Raw genomic sequence first — 22,502 nt, 5'->3', positions numbered from 1 at the left:
ATTCCGAAAATCTCAGAGGTGCGAGCCCGAATTCGAACCCACAGCTTCTTCTGGAGAAGCAGTTGGTCAAACCATTAGGCTACCATGGCGGCAATATTTATACTATATATATATATATAGTATAAATATTGCCGTATATATATATATATATAGCTTATGTGAATGTCAACGTGCGTACAAAATCATTGTGCCGATTTTGTTAGAAAAAACTCCACTGTCACAAAAACTACCAATTATGTTTATCATAGGCACGACAGCACGTTGTCGTCAGGGACGCTTGACAAATTTATTTCAGCTATATTTTACTTATACTCGTATTTCTTTTTAACAGAAATGTCTTGGATTTATTTTTGTGACGTACACTGAAACTTTACGTAAATGTACTCTTGTACGTAGTCAATACTATTAGAGTATTTTCCAATTAATTTATAGGAAATATTTAATATTAAAAATATACCAGATAATCACGCCAATTAGGATGTCTTATTTTAATTACTTAAGAAATTCACCAGTAGTAGAACAACCGAATTCAATTTTGGACACTACACAGAACACCCAGACTAAAATCAATTCAGAAAAGTTAATTTCCCAAATTAGTTCTACCAGTACCTCCTCATCTAGCGCCTACAGTGCAAACCGTTGGGCCACCAAGGTAATGAACAAATTTATGAACCATCATTTATGAGCAAATTAGTACTTAAAACATTTAAAATTACGTACTGCAAAATCACAGTCTATGAATATATATTTTATTATAACGAACCTCACTCAGTACAGTCAACCAAAACTTATTGTACACAGATATAACATTTGTATCACTGATATCGAGAGATTATTCAGATTGCACATGGAAGTTTCGGATTAATGCGTAACCCGATGTCAGCCTATTCTATGATTTAGGGGTATACGTTTCACTAAGCCTCGTTTGGCTTCCTTGTTCCTTCAAATAAGTATCTAGGTGTATCTGTGTTTTGTTTGTTATGTTTCGTATCCACGCAGTAAATTAATTGGGTAATTTTCAAGTTCTTAATCTAATTTTGGTGGCAATTTTTATTAATTAAGTATTCCAGTAATTTATCATGAAATATTAAACAATATTTCAGAATACTACACTCGAATATTAAAGTAGGTAGCGATAAATATTGTGGAATATCATGATAACATTCTACAATATTTAAGTAATAAAAATTATCACCGAAATTACGTAGGGAAAACTAACTTGAAAATTACCCAATTATGCTCATGGAATGATTAAATACTTTAAACACGATTGAGACCTTTACAGGTAAGTGTATAGTTATTGATTTCAATTATTAGTATTAAAAAAATTCGCACGTGTCTGAGAACGCGAAGGTTCTTTACGAGGGAATTGTTCAAAGTGATTATGAAAACAAAAATAGTGAACAGGATTAGACACTACATAAAAAAATGAAACATTATTTAGTAATCGAAATCCGAAAGACCCAGCACTTTCGTTTTCTTAGAGGCAATTTGCGTAGGTTTCTGCATTGCCGGATTAATAGAAATTCTGCGGTTGACATTCGGCGTGCTGTCCTCCATTTTTGCCCCTGGCATTATTGAGAATCGTCTAGAAAAAAGAAAAAGATATAAAATTATTACTGGTAGAAGAAATCGTTGTCTTTTTAAAGGGTGTGTAGATGGTAGTATCATATTAAATTTTTTATCTTAGGGCTTATTTAATATATTAGTATAATTTTATTTAATAGAAACTTTTTTAAATTACAATTAACTTCATATGTATAACGAAGGTTTAATAGAAACTTACATTCTATAATTTATTTTTTTAATACAATCATTAATCCTGACACTCATTTTAAATAACAATTATACATAGTAGAATATAGTAAATAACTTCTCGGTATTTTGCTCTTTTAAGTCTACTTTTAAGATTTAAATAATATGATAATAACGGTACTAAATGAAAATACGTATAAAAATGGTACCTATTAGAGCACACCAAATTAAGAATAAAAGATATTTCTGGATAAAGGTTCTTCATGAAAGTATGGTTTTCACCAAACATAAGTTTTGAGTTACCTGTTTGTTGGCATAACAGACATTCTTCTGAAAAGATACTCAGCAGCTGCTTTAAGATCATCATCCTGCATCAGACTGACCATGGCTTTCTCTCTCTCTTCCAATTCAGCTTCTGCCGCTTCAATTTCACCTTCTGTTGATACGTTTACACACTGAGGATGTTGAAAAAATGGTTTATAGGGTTTGACAATAAAGCCGTCTCAGTGCAAATTTTTATATGATATAATATGAAACTCAAAATGATGGTTTAATGCCGAACGCCTACCTGAAAAACTTGCTAGATGCCGACTAGGCTAAATACGTAAAATAATTTGTATGAGGAATATAACATATTTTAGTCGATGATTTCAATTCAATTTGTAAATTTTAAAATGTTCTTAACATAAACATTAATAGAAATATTTAAAATAATATTATTATATTTTTAATAATAATATCATGGGCAGCAGCAATAGATACATTTGAATGCAAATTCGAAGTGTCTTGTTGTAATAGTAATTTAGGTCAGAGCCATCAATCAGCTAAAAGACCTCGACTGCTGGACATAGGCTTCCCGTAAAATCGCCACAACGACCGATTTTGCAAAGGACCGGTGCGACGTCATCCGCCATCTCATACGACGAAGAGCCTATACACGAAGAGCAAATACAAGACTAAAGGTATGTGCTTACATGGTTATCCGCGACCAAAAATTACTATTTTACATTTTGTTCGATCACCTAAAAAATACAGTCCACTTCTATAGAATCACCGAAATCACGGCAATTAGGTATTCTAACTTAGAACTTTCGTCAAAGGTAGCTCCGACCTCTGAAGACGCTGAGCTGCTATGGAAATTAGTTAAGGAAAATTCTGCTACATGTATATAACACTACATAAAAATTATTACCCTAAGTTTTATATATATAGGTTGTAAGGGGGTCCAAACGACATCTCTCGGAATCCATGTCAACCTCACCGGCCCGTGGTACACCCTGGCCACCAACAAATGAGGCTCTGGCGCTCTGCGTGGTGGGTCAGGTCCAATACCCCCCAAAATGGATGGATGGATAGATATAAATAAATGAGGCCCCAAGTGCCCGGCGATTCCAGCTTCTGTGCTGACATTGACGGGCGTCATGTCGGTCCTGGAATCAGGGGTGCGAAGAATCTCCGAGTGGGATCCTACCGTCAAACGACCACGGCTAGTAATATAAAGGACTGTGAAATGCTTAATATTTTAACATACAACGTAAAAACGCTCGTAAGTGACGAGCGCTTGATAGAGCTAGAAAATGCTCTCAAGTGTCTCTTAAGTGGGACATAGTTGGTTTAGCGGAAGTAAGGAGTCTAGGGGAAGAAACCAGCGAACGAGACAATAGTGTGTTCTTTCATTTCGGAGAAACCAGGGGACATTTAATCTTTATTTAATTAAAACTGTCGTAGAAAAACATTCTTCTCTCAGAACTGTGAAACAAGGAATAACACGGGGTAAAAAATAGATAAATGGTCTCCAAGGTAAATATGGCACAAAACAAAACAGACGCGAAAAAGTTATAGACATCGGTACAGACTTTTATAGAACTTTGTACTCTGACACATCGAAGGAGTACGAGGTCGTGGGAACAACCGTCCAGATACAATTCTATTTTTCATAGGCAAAGAAATCCACGATGTCTTAATAACAATGCAATAAACAATTGAAATTGAAATTGAAATAACATCTTGAAAAATGTAACAATGAAATATGGCAGGAGTCCGGGAGAAGATGGGATTACAACTGAGGCATTAAAAATAGGCTCACCCACCGTATCTCCCCACATAACTAATTTATTTAATTGTATTTTAGAGACAGGAAAAATCCCAAGTCATGTATGCCACGCGAACATAGTCCTCCTTCATAAGAAGGGAGACAAATCCTCTATAGACAACTATAGACCCATTAGCTTAATGTCACATGCTTAGAAAGCATTTATTAAAGCCATCCAAAACCGAATTAAAAACAACCTAGATCAACACCAACCATCTGAACAAGCCGGTTTCCGACCCAACTTCTCAACTACGGACCACCTTCACACCTTAAATCAAATTATAGAAAAATTTACCGAATACTACCAACCCCTTTACATAGCCCTTGTAGACTATGCGAAGGCTTTTGACAATTTAAAATATACCGCTAAATTTGAAGCTTTACTTAACCAAAACATAGAAAAAACCTACATAGATTTAATAAAATTAGTTTATAACCATAGTACCGCAAACATAAAATTACATAGGAACGGCCCATCATTTAACATTCATAAAGGTGTCAAGCAGGGTGAGCCGCTCTCACCCATATTGTTTACTAATGTGCTTGAAGAAGTTTAAAATCCTAGCAAGATCTTGGGGTACAAAGGGAATTGTTGTCGGTGGCAAACGCCTAACGAATTTACGCTTTGCGGATGACATACTTCTTTTTGCCTCAACGTCACAGGAACTGCAACAGACGCTCCAACGCTTCAGATAAACCGTTCCAAAACACAAATAATGTCTAACAGTATGAAAGGCAGGGTTGAGGTAGACGGGCAGGCAATCCAGTATGTCGATGAGTATATCTATCTGGGCCAGTTAGCAGGCTTTGAAAACAGGCAAGATAAGGAAATCGGTCGTCGCATAGAGTACGCCTGGAAGAGCTACAGGTCCTTGAAGGAGTACTTGAAGAGTAATCTCCCTATGTCATTGAAACTCCAACTCATCGATATGTACATCCTGCCCATATTAACCTACGGTGCACAAACATGGTCGCTGAGTTCCAGAAATCTAAACTCAAGATCTGCCAGAGGGCGACGGAACACAGCATTTTGGGCTTCAAACGTATTCACCGAATACGCAATACAATGCTGCGTTCGATTACTGGCATTGCTGATGTGGGGAGCAAAACAGTCAAGCTCAAGTGGGATTGGGCGGGCCGCGTTAGCCGGATGCAACCTGTGAAGACGAACGTCGTCACTCCTTGGGTGCCTGAGGATGGAAAGAGACGGCGTAGACGGCCGAGAAAGCGTTGGCGGGTCGACCTTGACGGGTTTTAGAAAGAGTGATGGGAGATCGCCAAAGACAGGGAGCAATGGAGGATTTTGGGGGAGACCTTTGCCCAGCACTGGGACATAATGGGTTCATTAAAAAAAAAAGTTTTATATAGTGGTACTTACAACAAAACAATTTCCTTGTTAAATTTGATATTAAATTCACTTTTGTGCTAATACTCGAGAGAGCATACGAGTTTTAATAACAAATTTTATGTTTCTACCGAGTGTGGTTGAATCCTATAAAATTTGTAGTATACAGTATTCGAAGTAATATTTAATTTTAACTATATACCTGGAGAAAATTAAACGAAACGTTATTTACTGTTTTTTTTTTTGCATGATGTATAATTTGCTATTTGTCTTACAAATATATAATAATTATATTTTTCACACTACAGCAAGATATTTCTGACAATTTTATTTCTACTTATCAGTATTAATCATTATTATTCCTTGATTTGTTTACATCCCAGGCAACATTTTTAATCAGCTGTTGTTTTTTATTAAAGTAACTGAATGTAGTCTTTGCACGCTACATTCAGATATAATCTAAGAAAATACCTACAATCCTATTTCACGAAAATCACATGTCATATGAACGGAATAGAAATGAGCTTCGTCATTTTGTATTTCTTATTACGTACGGATAGCTTAGTTTGGATTATGGAAAATACATTAGGATCTGATTAAATATCCCTCATGGTCTATCTTTTTTCTCCGTATCATCGTAATGAAATATGTGTGTTATATTTGATATAATATAATAATATTTACAGACTATGATATATCGGCCTTTGATTTTTACTCGTTCTTGGTTATATGTTTATTTACTGTATAAATAATGCTTAATTCATAATATTAAACAAAGGATTGTGCTTTTCTATCCGAAAATGCAGGACATCTAATAAGAACATAATTATATTAAATTTTTCATGTAGCAAGCTAGATCACGCTAGTTAGAAAATGTATTTAATACTATATAATGTTATTCAGCAAAATTAATATACGTGCTGGAAATTTGAGTCGAGTCAGCAAAGGCCTTAACAGTTAAAGCTACAGGAAATTGGTTCTAGACTGTACTGTCCGTGACTTTTGAAGATATTTTAATTGGCATTGACGAATTTTGAGAAAATCATACAAGTTAAAAGGCAATTTTCACGAAAGTTTTTTTTCAAGTCATTCGATTCTAAATATATATTATATTATTTCTTGCCAGTCGCAATATCTATAATGACCTACCACCTCTCGAGCTGAGGCCGTGTGGATGTTGACCTTTCTTGTAATCGTATATCATAGTAAATTAAGAAATTTGTATTTGTAATAAACAATTTTTTCATTACTTACTGTGTCAAAAAATTCCGCTACATTGCCAAGTCTGTAAGAGCGGGCCAGGGCAGCGCCTTCAATGAGCGAAGCACGTGCTTCAGGGCGATTGTTCTGCTGGATGTGACAGCGAGCCAGCAGGAATGTTGAGTTTAGCAACCAGACGCGCAAATTTGCGGCACGCGCTTCTGTGTTTGGTGGACAGAGTATTAGACAAAGTACTGCAGGTAGTATATTACAGTAAACGCAAATATTCGTCATGCAACCTGCAGGCGCTGAATCACAAAGTTAGAGGGTTGGGTATGCGGGTAAGATAACAGTGAAAAGCTATTATCAGTTACACTTTATAATTTAAAAAAATTACATATCTTTGATAATGCGTTTCAATAAATATTTTTGCATTTAGGACAGTAGTCATACAAACAAGTTTGGAGATGCCTTTGAAGCAGTTTCGGGTACTTTTGTGTAAGCTCAACAAAACAATTACGTAAGTTAAATATTTGTTCTACCAGTAGTACATATAAATAACTGTGAAAAAGCCAAGTCGACTGAAAATAAGTTATTGGCTCGGGAATGCCAGCACTGATGAACATGGCACTGTGCCAAGAGGCTCAAGCTTAACAAATGGTATAATCTAACAGCTTTGAGTACACTGCATGGTTTTATTATTGCAATAATTTCAGACTAGCTATTTATAAATGAAATCTTATTAATGAAAGTTTAAAAATATTCAAAATTACTAGACAGAAAATGAAACTATTTTTCCGAATTTATATCGCGTATATTTGTTTTTCAAACAAACCGACGTTTCGAGCCATTTTACAGGTCCCATGGTCACGGTTGACTGGAACCTGTAAAGGGCCCGAAACGTCGGTTTGTTTGAAAAAAGAGATATACGCGAATTAAATGCGGAAAAATAGTTTTATTTCCTATGTGTAACAATCGCGAAAACCTAAGAACTCGATTTAACTAGACAGTTTTGAATTTGAATTTGAAGCTAGCTAAATAAATTAATATCAAATATAATTACTATATTTATTAGAATATCATGACATTTTTCTATCATGATCTTCATATATGGAAGAGATCTCTTCTAGAGATAAGCTCACCTTTGTATATGTCCTTTAGTTTCATGTATCTTTTCTTTGTGCAATAAAGAGTTATTATTATATTTTTTGTCGAAATACTCCACTACTTTGTTATTATTATTGATTCAAAGATCTATTTCTTTTTTGGAACGAACAAGTCATGCTCTAGCGTGTGTGTCGCTTAACACCTGTCCATAACAATCATATTGTTACTCAGAGCTTTAAATGCAAAGACCTGAGGGGCACTGCCACCGAACACAGCACCCTGAGATATAAGGTGACAAGTCCAATGTGTCTGTCATTTCACGAGCACTGTTACCTTTCGAAACCGGAACAGTAATGCTCACATTACTGCTTTCCGGCAGAATTAGGTAACTGGTAGTACTTCCCAGAACGAACTCTTAAAACACAAAGAAACATTACTTTGATGTAACTGATCGCTTCAGATCGAAGTTCAATTAAATCGAAGGATTTTTTCTTTGTATTCGATTTTTGTATCAATAATAATATAATTACTATTGCATTTGGATCATGGATCCTGAAAATCGGTAAATGCCCGGGAAAAACCATCAGATGAAATTTTAAATAAAATTTACGACGTTGGTAACCTACAATGTAATCTCAAATTAACAATTGGAAAACGGAGCGGAAATGGAATCAGCTCTCAAGCCGTAAATCGGTAGGAACGCGAACCTGCTTGGCATTTCATAGCAAAGAATCTCGCTTTCAGCGATTGCTTGGTGTCGACATGCAAACGTGCGATCTCGTGAAGAATGTAGCAACGTTCTGATGCACGGGTGCTTAGGTTAAGCGAACGCTCTAACGTGCGCAAACGTCGTCTGTGGAAAATAAAAGTTAATATTAAATAAATAAATAACGCACACACTCATATCCCGGATGTCATGAAAACAGGCATAGACAACTATAACTTACACCCAACGAGTGAAATAAATGTAGACCATACAAATATTTCTCCCGGCTCGGGAATTAAACCTGGGACCTCAGCGTGGCAGACCAGGGAGCCTACTACAACCTCTTAATACAATATTACTTTAACCTTACATTGATTTTTTGTACCAAGACGCGCTTAAAGTAAGCTTATTATAATGTTAAAACTATGATGTTTTATTGGCAACTTTGTGACTATTCATTCCCTCACTTCGTACTATGACGCGATTTGAACATTAAATATAATGTTTATTATTAAAACATTAAATGTAATATTGTTCTTATGTCAAATTCAGCAATCTTAAAATAGTTACACGGTTGCAATGGAAACAATATTGTTTTCGAATTTATTGTCTAAATATTGATTTGCAATGATTAAAAATTAAGTTGAACTTATTTATTTACATATATCTCTTCATATTTTATTTGTTTTTTTTATTTAATAGTACTTAAGAAATAATTTCTCATTAAATAAAAATACGCGATGTTTATTTCGTAAAATTATGACAGCGACATCTATATGCCCTTTGGCGGCACTAACAGTTGACACTACACCATAAATCCAAATTCACAACGTGACAATCAAGACTCAGCTTGTTTTATTTATTTTTCTTCATGAAAATGCGGAAAAATAATTGAAAACAACGTTATTTTAATAGATTTCCTTATAGGAAATGAAAATATTTTTCCGGATTTCAATCGCGTATATTTGTTTTTCCAAACAAACCGACGTTTCGGGCCCTTTACAGATCCCATGATCACGGTTGACTGAGGTGGTACAGTCTTCAACCAGCTATGTCTAGTATTAATGCAAACCACCCTATTCTTTCACTATAGTTAAAATAGTTACTAATTAAATACCTTATTTTTAATATTACAAAGAAAACATTCCAATTTACTCTACATTAAGTTTTACAAATTATTTTATTGAATGAATTTTTATTAAGTTCAATTTATTATTTATTAATAATAGAAATTAGAATAAACTAAAACATATTAATTAATACTGCAGTCTTATGTCTGTTTGGGATTTAAATTAAATTAAAAGAAATTGGAGAGAGAGAATTGATTTGGAGATGGCATTATACAGTTCATATAGGGTTATTTCTTTCCTATTTCTAGTAAGGAATAGACAATATTGGAAAATCATTCGTTCTTTCAATCTAATACATTACTTGGTTGATAGGTTTGTCATGGTACGATATGAGTAATATTATAATAAGCTTACTGCATAGGGCGCACTATAGGTTTCCGGAACTGGCCACTTACATAAACAATATTTAAAAAGTAATTACAATATTTGAAAACGAAACTCTTTTTTTATGTACAGTTTGTTTCATCTGACTGTCGCTTTTTTTTACATTGTGGCGTCATTTTAGACGTCGGTTGTCTACATCACCATTGATTTAACTTGTGAAAATTTTGGTACGTGACGATTTTCTACGACTTTAAGTGTAATTTGACAGCTCGTCGAGCTTTGCTCGGCTTCAAATTGCTTTTGGCGATGAAGTATCATACAAGACGACTATTTGTAGCTAGGTTTAGAATTAAAACGCGGTCGTGTGAATCTCAGTGACGAATTTCGTGATGGTCGCCCGTCCACAGCCGTGAACAACAAAAACATCGATGCTGTGCGCCGTATGATCGAAACAGACAGGCATGTGACATACCATAAGATTTGGGCATCTTTAGGCATAGGCATGAGTCAAATACAATCAATACTACACAAACATTTAGGTGTGAAAAAGCTGTGCTCTGGGTGGATCCCACACAATTTGACAGAGGCTTAAAGAACGGATCGCGTCACTTGGTGCAATGCCATGCTTACCAGATTCAACGAAGGGGCGTCAAATTTTGGTGCGAGACATAGTAACAGGTGACAAAATATGGATTTATAGTTACGACCCCAAAACAAAGCAGCAATCGAGCGTACGGGTCTTTCGAAATGAGCCGAAACCAACCAAAGTGGCGCGCGAGCAAAGTGCCTCTAAGCGGATGAATGCTTCTTTTTTTAATAAAATTGGACACGTGGCTACTGTTGCTTTGGAGAATCGTTGTAGCGTGAATAGTGATTGGTACACGATCATTTGTTTGCCGGAAATTATTGACAAACTCCGTAAAAATAACCGTAAATGCCATATCATCTTTCACCACGATAATGCCAGTTCTCACACGGCTAGACAGACAAATGAATTTTTGAAGGTGAACAACGTTGACCTTACGAGCCATTCCGCGTACAGTCCCGACCTGGCAACTTGTGGCTTTTATTTATTTCCAAAAATTAAGAACAAAGCGCGGTCAACGATTTACATTACTGAAGAGGCTGTCGAAGAGTATGAAAAATATGTTTCAGAGATTGTCACGGAGGAGTGGCATAAATGTTTTCAAAGTTGGTTCATTCGTATGAAAAGTGCATTAACGCCAACGGGGAATCTTTTAAGAAACAATAAATTCATTTTTGGCCATTTATAGTATTTTTTTCTTATTCATTCCGGAAACTTATAGTGCGCCCCACGTATAAGATTACATTAAAATAAGATTGTTTTTTAAAAGGTTATGGAAGGCCCCCAGTATGGTAACCGTTCGGCCACGCAGCAGTTAGAAACATCCAATATGAAGGATTTTACTCCCATTATTTTGGGGTAGCAGCTGTCTTGTATGCTGTATATCAATGAATAATTTTTAGGTAAACTTAGAGAGCGGTTAGATTTCTTATTAGGGTAAAATGAGGAAGGCATAAACTTGAGCTTTTGTCTTGTCTACGAAGTGTACTACAGTTTGATGGATATTTTAAAAATAATAATTTTAATTTAGTTTATATTACTTACATAATTTAAGAAATATAACAATTATTATGAACTGTAATATATTAAATAAAGACAAAAAGAGCATGCAAAGACTCTGAAATGTAGTAGTTAGTAGTAGCAGATCCCAGACCATAATATCCTATGAGTACAAGAAAAGATTAAGAAATGAAATGGCAAATCATGGTTTTCAAAGAATCAAAGTCTCTCTCTGTCTCTCTCCTATTATTTTGGACAATAAACATTTGAATTTGTGTACCTCGTACACCGAGTATACTTCTACTACATGTTAGTAGTATGGAAATAATGTACGATATGACAATATTTCTGTGTCATAGTAGAGACATCTATCAATGATACAGGCTATAGATTAATTCCTTACTTGGCATCGCGAGGTGGTGCCGGCGGTCTTACACGGAGTACGGAATCCCGACTTGGTTCCCGAGATAAAGCTATGCCGAGCAGTACGAAAGCACGCTTCTCACGATCTGATTCGCTCATATTGAGAGACACCCGTTTCTGCGTACAGACAATTTTTAGAAATATGCTTATAAGTAAGCTAAACGTCACAAAAACATATATATTAATAAAATTGCTACTCCGCGAACCCAGTGAAGGTTAAATCGTGCAAAATAGCTGCGCTTGTGTTGAAAATTTTTTCATACAATTAATTTTCCCACCCTCACTCCACATACAATTAATAAAGTAAATAACACATACGCAAATACAATCATAAACCACCATGAAAAATATACCCGACAAGTGTTTCGCCTCTCCACGAGGCATCCTCAGGGGTTGTTGATTGCTCGACACTCGGCCGAAGAATGAGCTCGTTCAAAACGGTTGGTATATTTATACCCCGCTACTCCCAGAGTTACTATTGTTGAAATTCGTAAATACCCATAATAAAGGTGATAATGCAAAATTCAATTGTTTATTTATTATACAACCCTTGTTGTTGTACCTAATTATTTCCATCTGTTCTAAAACACCAGACCACCAAACATACATCTGGCTACATAACAAATAATTAATAACCTTGATGTAATAAAAACAAATAATACGCAACATGAGCAAGTATTTAATAACAATGAGAGCTGTATAAGTGACGCTATATTATGATACAGAGTAATTGTTTCCATACTACGTACCTGATCCAAGAAAGCAGAGGCAACAAGATCTTGCAATTGCTGTATAAATTTCTCTTTGCCTGGTAGCAAACGGGCTGGTTTTCTTGCGATTTGTTCCATAGCAAATTCCGCGTTTTCCAGACATTTTGTAGTGTCGCGTTGCTCGTACATATTTTGCGTGGTTTGCAAGAGACGATTAGCGTCTGTAATATGTTGCGCTTGCGCTCGAGATAGTTGTTCTTTTCGGCGGCTAAGCAAGCGTTTTCTTGCAGCCTCTTCAGCTGCTCTCGCGGCGTAGAGGGGACGACGTTCGCGTAATACGTCCTTTGTTATAACAAAATCATATTAATGAGATGTGAAAATTAAAAATAAATCAAATATGACGATCGCTTATAATCTCGTTTCTCGAACCAATTTACGTTACGGTAGACCAAGCTTATTCATTCTTTCAATTATGAAATTTCTTTGTAAAATCAACTTATCTAAATTAGAAATTCAATTTGAAAATGTTACCTGACGTGTTTTAACATCAGCAAGAGCTTTCGCAGCTAGCTGTTTCAATTTTAAGGAATCTTTCACATTAGCAGACATCAATCGATCATCTCTGCATAATTTGTCCAGAAAATATTTGTCATGCGCCATCCTTTCTAAGTATTTAGATGACATGAGCCGAGATATCTGTTGAGATTTCTGCAATTCCACTCTTGACATTTCCTGGCTCTAAAAAATAATTCGTATTTTCTTTACTACCTAGATTACATTTTTAGATGATATTCTATTATAAGTTGTTTTGTTTGTTTATCACAGGTTTGCTCTTGTTTTAGTGAAATAGTTCTTATGATTGAGTAAATACATCGTTTATTTGATTACTGCATAAATCATATTTCTCGTGTTCGTGAGTTCTTAGACATCGTATTGTGTTTTTCAAATAGGTAGTACTTCAATACTGTAACTAAAAAATAAGTTGACACAATTCAAAGCTACTTGGCATACGCAATGAGCTTGTTTACTGTCAATAGCGCTAATCGGCTTTTCAGGACGGTCACAGTTCGGATCGTCACCCGCTTATGGCTCCGTGTCTTCCATAATAAGATCACCTTTATCACTGCTCTCATTTTACTACGAATTAACAGATGAAATTTGAGAGTAAGTAATAAATTTACGTCTAAACCTCTTCGCTATTTTATTTTATAAATTTCAGGCGCATAGGACTTGTCAACTTATGTCTCAGGGTGACGGCCGCTGTGGCAGTGCCCCTCAGATCTTTACTATTTAAAGTTCTGTGTGGCAGTGTAACTTTACTGTTTTGTATAGGCAAATCGCTTACCACTACGCGCACAACCAGTTCATTTTGTTCAATTTGTATGAAAACAGGACCACGACAGATTTTATATGAGTCACTTTATACTGCTATGGACAGGTCCCATCATTTGACATAATAATAATAATTCGTAGTGTCGATTCTCACGAAACAACTCTGGCTTTTAGGGCGCGTTTATTTGGGACGAATTTCATCGCGATCACGCCGCGCGGGCGCCGCGCGGTGACCGCGTGCATCTAACTGTCATGGCAAAATACGCTGTATTTCTTTAACTTTTACGTTTTAACTTGAATGAGAGACGGGCCGGCGAGGCTGACTTGCCTTTGGTCTACGCGGTGGCTGCGCAGTGACCGCACGGTTGTATTGTCCCAAGAAATTTAAAAGTTGTTGCCTAGTAAATAGAATGCAGATTCGCCATTAATGTACGTGAAAACGTGGTAACTGTCGAAAACTTTCGCATCGTGTAACTAGGCGCTACAAGGTCTGAGTAAAGATATTATAGCTTTATTTGTATTACATAAAATTAATTTTATTATATGTTTTTTCAAAGAATCAGCGGTATTCGTTAAAAAGACACGACTGGACCTATAAAACTACGGGTAGTCAAGAAGGAGAGAGAAAATTCATACTGAAAAGATTTTTGAGCAAGAACCGGTACGTATGACTAACATGGTTGAGCGTAGTTAAAACTGACCCGTCGAGTAGGCTGCGGCTGCATTCGGCTAACTCTCTTTAGGGCAACAGGAGCGTCTTCATCAACTAGTTCTGCCTTTAGCCTATCCTCTAGTCTTAACATCAAAGACGCATCGACTTTCGCTAGCATTTTCAATGCAGATTTACCAACACATTCACGCACCTAGAAAACATAGCTTTTTAACAAAATATACATTAGTATGAATTTAATGTAGGAAATACATAACATTGTTGTTCTTTCACAACTGAGTGTTCAATTATTTTAGCTTTACTTACATATATTTGCCAAGTTTTATTGAAATCGGTTACCGGAAAGTGCGCAAAACTGGATTCATCCCATAATTTGCCACCTTTAGAGATGGAGTATTTCAAATTTAAATGGGACCAATACTGAGGTATCCTCTTTCCAACACAAAAATTATCCTCATAATCATCAAATATCACAAATTCTGGAGTTATCGTGAAACATACATTAAAATACAGTCGAATTGAGAACCTCCTCTTTTTATAGTCGGTTAAAATAAATGAAGTTCTCAAATAAATTCGAAATACAAAAGTATAAATGAAATTCCTACAAAAGTATGTAAGTAAATTATATTATTATACACATATAGTAGTATCTATAGGTATACATTAATAGTATTCAACATATAGTGTACTTATTGGTAACACTACTATTAGGAGGTATTCTTTTCTTGCACTCCCCGCTTCAACTTTTAAATTTCTATCCTAACTGAAAGAAATTGCTACTTAGCAATACCTGTTGTACATTAGCTGATTGTGTGATACTTATTTATTGCTCAGTGTAGCCATTGTCATTTTTTAATGTACTGTTAAGAATATTTCATTTATTCGTTCTACTTTTAGTAGTACTAGAGCTCCTTGCGAAAGAGTTCGTCCAGGGAAGTACTGCCACCTCACCTATTTCTGCCGCCAAGCAGTAATGTCAGCATTACTATGTCCCGGTTTTGAAGGGTAAGGGTTCTGGTGAAATTACAGGCACATGAGACTTGTCAACTTATGTCTCAGGGTGACGGGCACAGTGTTAGTGCCCCTCAGATCTTTGCGATTTAAAGCTCTGAGTGGCACTGTAACATCAGGCGCATGCCTTGTTCGTCCCTTCATTTGATATTATAAAAAAAATGTTTCGTGATTCATACATTGATTTTGCCGTCCTTATCATAACTACAGAAACTATAATACTATTCACAACTAACGTAATCGTCATTTCTAGCGAAATTGAGTTATTACCATATCTGAGACAGCGAAAAGAAATCTACAATCCCCTCTAATCGGTTTTTTAATATCTTATTCAGTTTTATTTTTATTATTAAGCAAAATTAGTGGAATGGATTGGACTTATTTTACGTGACAATAAATCTTTGCGACATTAAAACGATATCTGGAAAATTACCGAAATGCGAATGCTTTAGTTATAACAAGTAGAGCAGTCGTATCATTACAATGATTACACCACAAACTTTCAGAATAATATAATAGTAACTTAAATACAATTTATCGCCTTACGATAGTAATTGAATATTAAATCCGTTTAATTTGGTTTGAATGGGTCACACGAGGTTAGGAATATCAAATAGTTAGTCAATTAGTTCGCATCAAATTTGAGTTAAGACAAGATCAATAGAGCAATTGTAAACTTTTGTTGATAAGGACCGAATGAGATTAAACGTTAAATCGGTATTACTGGGTAATATTCTGAGGTTGGATACTAATATACGGTATGGTTATATTTGTATAAAATTTGCGGAAACAGAGCCATTTTAGTTTGGCCATATTGTATCTGTATTATGTAGAGTTTCCAGATTTTCGCGATTGGTTACTTTAGAACTGAAACTTTCCGGATCTAAATAGCGTATTTGTTTCAAACAAATCAATATCTCAATTTGTATGTAATGTATTGGCGTATTTAATGATTCGAGAAGAACATTTTCATTTTCTATTTATCTGTTTGACTATAGAGTTTTTCAATTTGTTCTTGATAATTATACTATCCGTGCCTATTTCTGCCAACAAGCGGCAATGCGAACATTACTGTATTCCAGTTTTGAAGGGTAAGGGTGCTTATGAAATTACAGGCACAGGGAGTTTGTCAGTTTACGTCTTAGAGGGCGCCCTAATCTCAAAGATATGAGGGGTACTGTCACTGCGTCTGTCGGGACGCAGTGGCAGTGCCCCTCAAATCTTTGAGATTTAAAGCTCTGAGTGTCGCTACAATGGTTATGTGTGTGTCGCTTACCACCAGACGTACGACTTGTTCGTCCCGTCACTTAATATTATAAAAAAAGGTGAATATGATCACTACGACTTATAAATTTATAATACAATTTAAATGTAATGTATTATTTATTTTATATCGTTTGTTATTGTATTTAGTTGTTATTTACATTAAATAAATATAAACATTGCCTTGTAATGTAGCGACTTATAGCTTATAATCATTGTTACTAATAATTTATTTCATTTCATTATATTATGTACAAAATATAAAAAAAACACTACTCTAAAAACGAATATTCTTTAAAAAAGATATATCTAAACTGTTTTGATGTAAAGGAAATTAAACTATTCAAAATAAGTGGCGTTAGAACGAGGAAATTGAAAATAAACATAGTCGTAACTCTATAAGCGCTACGGCCCACGTAGCTGCGGTAAAAATAAAAATATTGCAACGATACATAGGTCCCGGAACAGTCATTTTCTGTTTAATATTACTGAAATATAAAACAACAAAAAACCAACCCTATTCTCTATATTCTTTACAAATACGCTCGTTTACATGGGTATTTATTCCCTTCCATTTGATCTAAGCTTTTTTACAGGCATGCGTATTCGATTGAACATAAAATTAATAATGCTTCAGTGCTTGGGAAAGATTTCATTCTTAGAGAGTGTATTGACTAGCTTCAACGACGCATTTTACTATCTCTGTGTACTAGTAAACTTTATAGGTAATCTCGCTCTGTTATCTCGTCTTCAATTTATAACTCTCAGAACTACTGCACTCCTGGTATGAAGTCAAAATAGCACATATACAAACTGCAATGCTGAAGTTGAAATGAATGCAGTAGCTCTCTGATTAACATGCTTTCAAAATTAGGAAAGATACTTTAATAGTATACTCTACTTTTAAAATTGAAAAGCTTTATAAATTTAAACTTAAATACTCCGATAAGAAAGCTTTCCCAGTTTTCATTTCGCATAAATAATATAAGTGGATTCGCAAAATATATAATATTGCTTATTAAAGCTTTATAAGATAATTTCAGCCCTTTACTGCAACTGTTCCAGAAACTATATGATGTTCTTATAAATAAGTTTAATCTACCTTAGTGTTTTTAAGCCATCAAGTATTCAAGCTTTCAACCATTTGGAGTCATTAATCAGAGTCATTCTGAAGAAGTGGTAATTATCTACGTAATATATTTGTGGTGCTAAAGTAGTGTCCTTAATATCGCACATGCGTCTCTGGGATTGGAACATAAGATCTTAAGGCATCTCTAGATAGGCACCACAGAATTGCTCCAGCTCTCTTGCCCCTCAATCCGGAACACAGCAGTCTTGTTTTGCCATGGAAAGTAACGGTATGACTCAGGCGACTTCCGGATTTATAGAAAACTTTATCAAAGATACTAACATACCAAGGGCTCCTTTAAATTAGACGTAGCAGCGCTGTAGAGCTTCAGTAATTTTTAACCGACTTCAAGTCGGAGAAAAAAGGAAAAAGGAAGAGGTTCTCAAATCGACTGTATTTTTTTGTATGTATGTTACACGATAACTCCGGCCATTTGTGAACCAATTTTGATGATTCTCCTTTTGTTTGGAAAAAGGGTACCTCGCTAGTGGTCCCATTTAAATTTATATAGGCGCTAGAACCGCGTTTCTATTATATATATATATATATATATATATATATAGTATATAACTATTAATTTTCATACAATATATATATATATTGTATGAAAATTAATAGTGATGCGGCTGCAGCGCCACAGCGCTTCTATAAGTGTATAATTGTGCACCTTCGGCAAATTACCGTTTCCTCAGCAATGCCGGCGCAATCGGCAAAATCTGGTGGGACCTTGCGTATTTTGAGTCCTCGATGTGCCAATACCAGGGAGCGCTCAAAAGCACACTTTTCGTACTCGGTTTTCGCTCGAATTTGCAGTGCGGTCATATTCTCGGGTTCCAACTCTACACAATATTATATGTTAATGGTTCTTAAATTTTAGTGAATTGAACATAATATCAAAATATACATCTGTCTACATTAGCATTAGGACCTAGACACGTAACCATATAAGATGAACGACTACTTGATGTTCAACGTAAATTGAAATATCAACTGTTTTTCTTTTTTAAACAGTCAGTCGTGAGCGTGGGAAAAGTGTAAAGGGTCCGAAAAGTTGGTTTGTTTAGATCGAAACGTTAAATTATAAACATTTCGAAACCAGTTTTTCAACTCTCTCAACTCCAACGACCTCATGGGTTTCAGAAGTACATAGGAATTTATATTTCAGTCTGACTTCAAACTGACATAAGCTCCAGATACAATAGACGTTAAACGTGGAATCATACAAAAAGTTGCAAGAAAAATAATCCTCATATAAAATATTGTATTGCAAGGTCTAATAAAAATTGTTTTCTTAAACAATAATGTATCTGTCGAGTCGTATATTTTTGAGGCCGAACAAAATGTAAGAACTGACCAGTTGCTCTAGCCACGTCTTCTAAAGCTCCCTTGTATTGTGTTACTTTACTTCTAGCTTGGCTGCGGCCGAGGAGAGAAGGGACATCATTGTTCTTAAAGTAAACAAACATTACTTGTTTTTATATAATAAAAAACGGTGAATATTATACCTGTATATAAAAGATAACTACTGGTGAAATGTCATTATAATAGACAGTAATATCTTTCAGGCTTCGTCGTTTTGAGCAGACCTTTACCACACATTTCCAATGAATTTTGCTAGTGGTCTATTCACCTACCCTGAAAGATATTATTCTGGGGCTGGCGCAATTCGTTTGCTATTTTTATACACAGCGACTTACTGGTTAGGACGCAAGCCACTCGCTACGTACTTACTTAGTTAATAATAATAATCCCGTACATACATGAGTATCAACATTATATTTATACTATCTAATTGTTAAAATTTACATAAACAAAATGCACAGTTACGCATTTTGTTTATTCAAATATTCATGCTGTAAATGACAACGACGATGTGTCAATTATTATTTATTTTATTATACGATTACCTTTAATTGCAGGTTTCTTTTTTTTCTGATATTTCGGAACAGTTACACGCTCAATTGTAGAAAGAAAGTCGAGTGTCAATGGTAACGCCACAAGTAATCGAGATGGGTAGTCGTCGACAGCGAAAGAGGGTAGACAGATATTATGTCTGTTCTTAAAGCTGTCATGTCAAAGCCTGTAACTGTTCCAAAATATGGGAAAAAGAAAAAAATAAATGATACTGTGGTATGAAATCTGTAATTAGTGATAATCTTTTCGCACTCCTCATGGAAGAATGGTATATATATTTTTATATATTATATTTTTCTACATCTAATAGAGCAATAAATATTTTTGACGTAACTCCACTTATGTGGTATGGCGTTATGATTTAGTGAATAACCTCGAAAATCTTAAAATGTGTTACATATTATATTATTATATAGCTACTGATTATTATCAGAATGTTTTCAAAAGATGCAGGCTTACTGAGATTCAAATAAACAACCTATTGTTAGCGAATCATGACATTAATTTATTTTGATTTTATTAAAAAATACTGTTTTATTAAAAAAATACTGTTTTATTAAAAAAAAACTGTTTTATTAAAAAATATGTTTTATCGAAATAAAAAATAAAAAAGGGCTTGCGTAATCCTAGGTGGTATTAACCGAACGCTGACAGGCGGCGGCCATTGGGAAAAATATCTTTCGTTTGGTTTTACAGTAAAGATAAATCATTATAATTTATAACAGTTACTGGAATCTCATTTTTATGTCAAGTGTGAAGATATTATATAATATATATTATATATACAAATCGCGCGTGAACTTGGGCTATGGCATCATTCAATATAATATAGAATAGGGTAAAGAGAACAAAAGAAAAAAAAGAACCTGAGCTACATTTGCTGAAACTCGTGTATTTAGAATTGAACGGCGCACATTTTCACAGTTGGTTTGTTACAATGCCAACAAACATAAACGCTGGCTGCGTCTAATTGCGTGTTTACTGTGAATCTAATCCGAAACTGTTTGTACACAGAGACGTACTTAGACACCTGTGGGATTGAACAGACCTACATTTGTATGTTTTTATTATTTACGGTTTTCGGTTTTAAAATTACATTGATTACGAGAGTAGAGTTAAAATTATCCTTTGAGACGCGACAATGTGAAAGAAAGAGGAGGTTTCTAAAATGTAAATAAATAAAAAAGCATCGACATTTTAATTCGCCCCTTTGATTTGTGAAGGTTGCTAGTGAAATATCTAATTAAAAATGTGTTTTAAAAAGCAGAAAATATTAAAAATAGAGAAAAACAGGCCTGTAGTAATTTATTACTGAAAAAAAAACTGTGTGATTGGAGAAAGTTAATATATTATTTTGAAATCGCAAATAAAAGGAATCATAGAAATTTAAGATATGGGCATGGAATGGTTTACTCGGGCAATCATACCTCGCAGCATTTTACCACAAACGCTTTTACATAATGTCGGTCAAGATATACAACAGCATACCGAATGAATTTAAAAAATTCGAGTACGTAAAATTTAAAAATGGTCTTTGTAAATGGCTGAGTACTATTTTTAATTATTTTGTACAAGACTTTGTTCACGACAACATAAAATTAGATGACCAGCGATGTGACATGTTTATTAGTAACTGTTTTTTTATTCTAATATGAAGGAAATAATACAATTGAATTTTAATCTGTGACATTTAATAATGTTGTACACCTTAACTGGTAGACCATAGAGCACAAACCAGTGTAATATTTTGAGACCTAATGTAATTACCAATACTTATGCAATAAATGTATTCTTATTCTTATTCTAGAGATTTAAAATATAAAATGTATTGATGGGTACATATTTTACAGAGAGCTGTAATTTGTGAGGTTGCTTGTAAAAAGATTTACACAGCAGTAAATTTACAAAAGAGTGCTACCCTAATGTTCTCCTACATACGCTCCACTATATACTTACGTTCCACCTTAGTGCCTCATTATAGGACTGTATTGCTTTCTCGAAGAGCTCGAGGCGTTGCAAGTAATTTCTGAAAGAAATAGCACATAGCTTTGGGTAAATAATTCTTATGTACCTACAAGAGTCACTGTTGTACCCACATCTACTATTGTAGCCTTTGTAATTTATAATTTTTAAGGTTATTTCAGGCGTTTTCGTATACAAAGTTATGAATATTATAGGTATACACGGAACGAATGGGTTTGAAATGTGTATTACAAAACCCCTTCCGAACATATTTGTAAGTTTTTACATATTTGTAATAAAATTTATATTAAGGGACTTATAGAATACTATACAAATACAATAAAAACGGAATACGAAAGGTCACTCCCGAAGTCTTCAGCAGGCTCAGGAGGATACAGAGATTTCTGGAGGAGCCCGGGTGACACGACTAGGATGCCCACCACATGCAAAATAGGCGCATAGCCCGTCATACTATACCATGCATGACTCATATTCTAGTTAATCTTTGTGAACTTGCACTTGATAGATGATCGTTAGCAAAGCGGAGTGAAATATTCGCACTACTACCTACTCAATAATTTCATTGCTCTACGCAATGGACTCAGTAGGTACTGACAAAGACTTAGTTATAATTACATATTCAAATATTTGTATTTTGCAATAGTATACAAGAAAGGTTAGCCTAGCATAGCTTTGACAAACTACTAGCAGTTATTATTGTAAGTATTACATGGACATTGCAATAAAATCTTTCCAAATATATAATTTTCTATATTCAATTTAATATAAGCAAGAATATTTAATGATTGATACGCTTAATACTATGAGTTTATGATATTTAATA

The 22,502-nt window shown here is 34.7% G+C and overlaps 1 protein-coding gene across 1 annotated transcript in view; it reads right to left on the bottom strand.

The window, feature by feature from the left end:
* Positions 1–1,207: 1,207 nt before the first annotated feature.
* Positions 1,208–22,502, bottom strand: part of LOC113228522 (tetratricopeptide repeat protein 25-like) — a 25,001-nt gene continuing 3,706 nt past the window's right edge. Inside the window, exons 2-12 of the mRNA XM_026461861.1 lie at positions 21,653–21,722; positions 19,137–19,230; positions 18,464–18,621; positions 14,411–14,572; positions 12,909–13,115; positions 12,417–12,719; positions 11,648–11,784; positions 8,207–8,352; positions 6,447–6,613; positions 2,059–2,210; positions 1,208–1,588 (exon numbers count right to left, since the gene is read on the bottom strand). Of these exons, the coding sequence (XP_026317646.1) occupies positions 1,441–1,588; positions 2,059–2,210; positions 6,447–6,613; positions 8,207–8,352; positions 11,648–11,784; positions 12,417–12,719; positions 12,909–13,115; positions 14,411–14,572; positions 18,464–18,621; positions 19,137–19,230; positions 21,653–21,722 (1,744 nt within the window). The 3' untranslated portion in view covers positions 1,208–1,440. The remainder of the gene's footprint in view (positions 1,589–2,058; positions 2,211–6,446; positions 6,614–8,206; positions 8,353–11,647; positions 11,785–12,416; positions 12,720–12,908; positions 13,116–14,410; positions 14,573–18,463; positions 18,622–19,136; positions 19,231–21,652; positions 21,723–22,502) is intronic.

This window comes from Hyposmocoma kahamanoa, unplaced genomic scaffold, assembly GCF_003589595.1.
Source record: "Hyposmocoma kahamanoa isolate Upper Pololo Valley unplaced genomic scaffold, ASM358959v1 232, whole genome shotgun sequence".
In the NCBI taxonomy this organism is placed as follows: Eukaryota; Metazoa; Arthropoda; class Insecta; order Lepidoptera; family Cosmopterigidae; genus Hyposmocoma; species Hyposmocoma kahamanoa.
The sequence above is the reverse complement of the archived record's forward strand: the minus strand, read 5'-3'. Positions and strand labels throughout refer to the sequence as shown.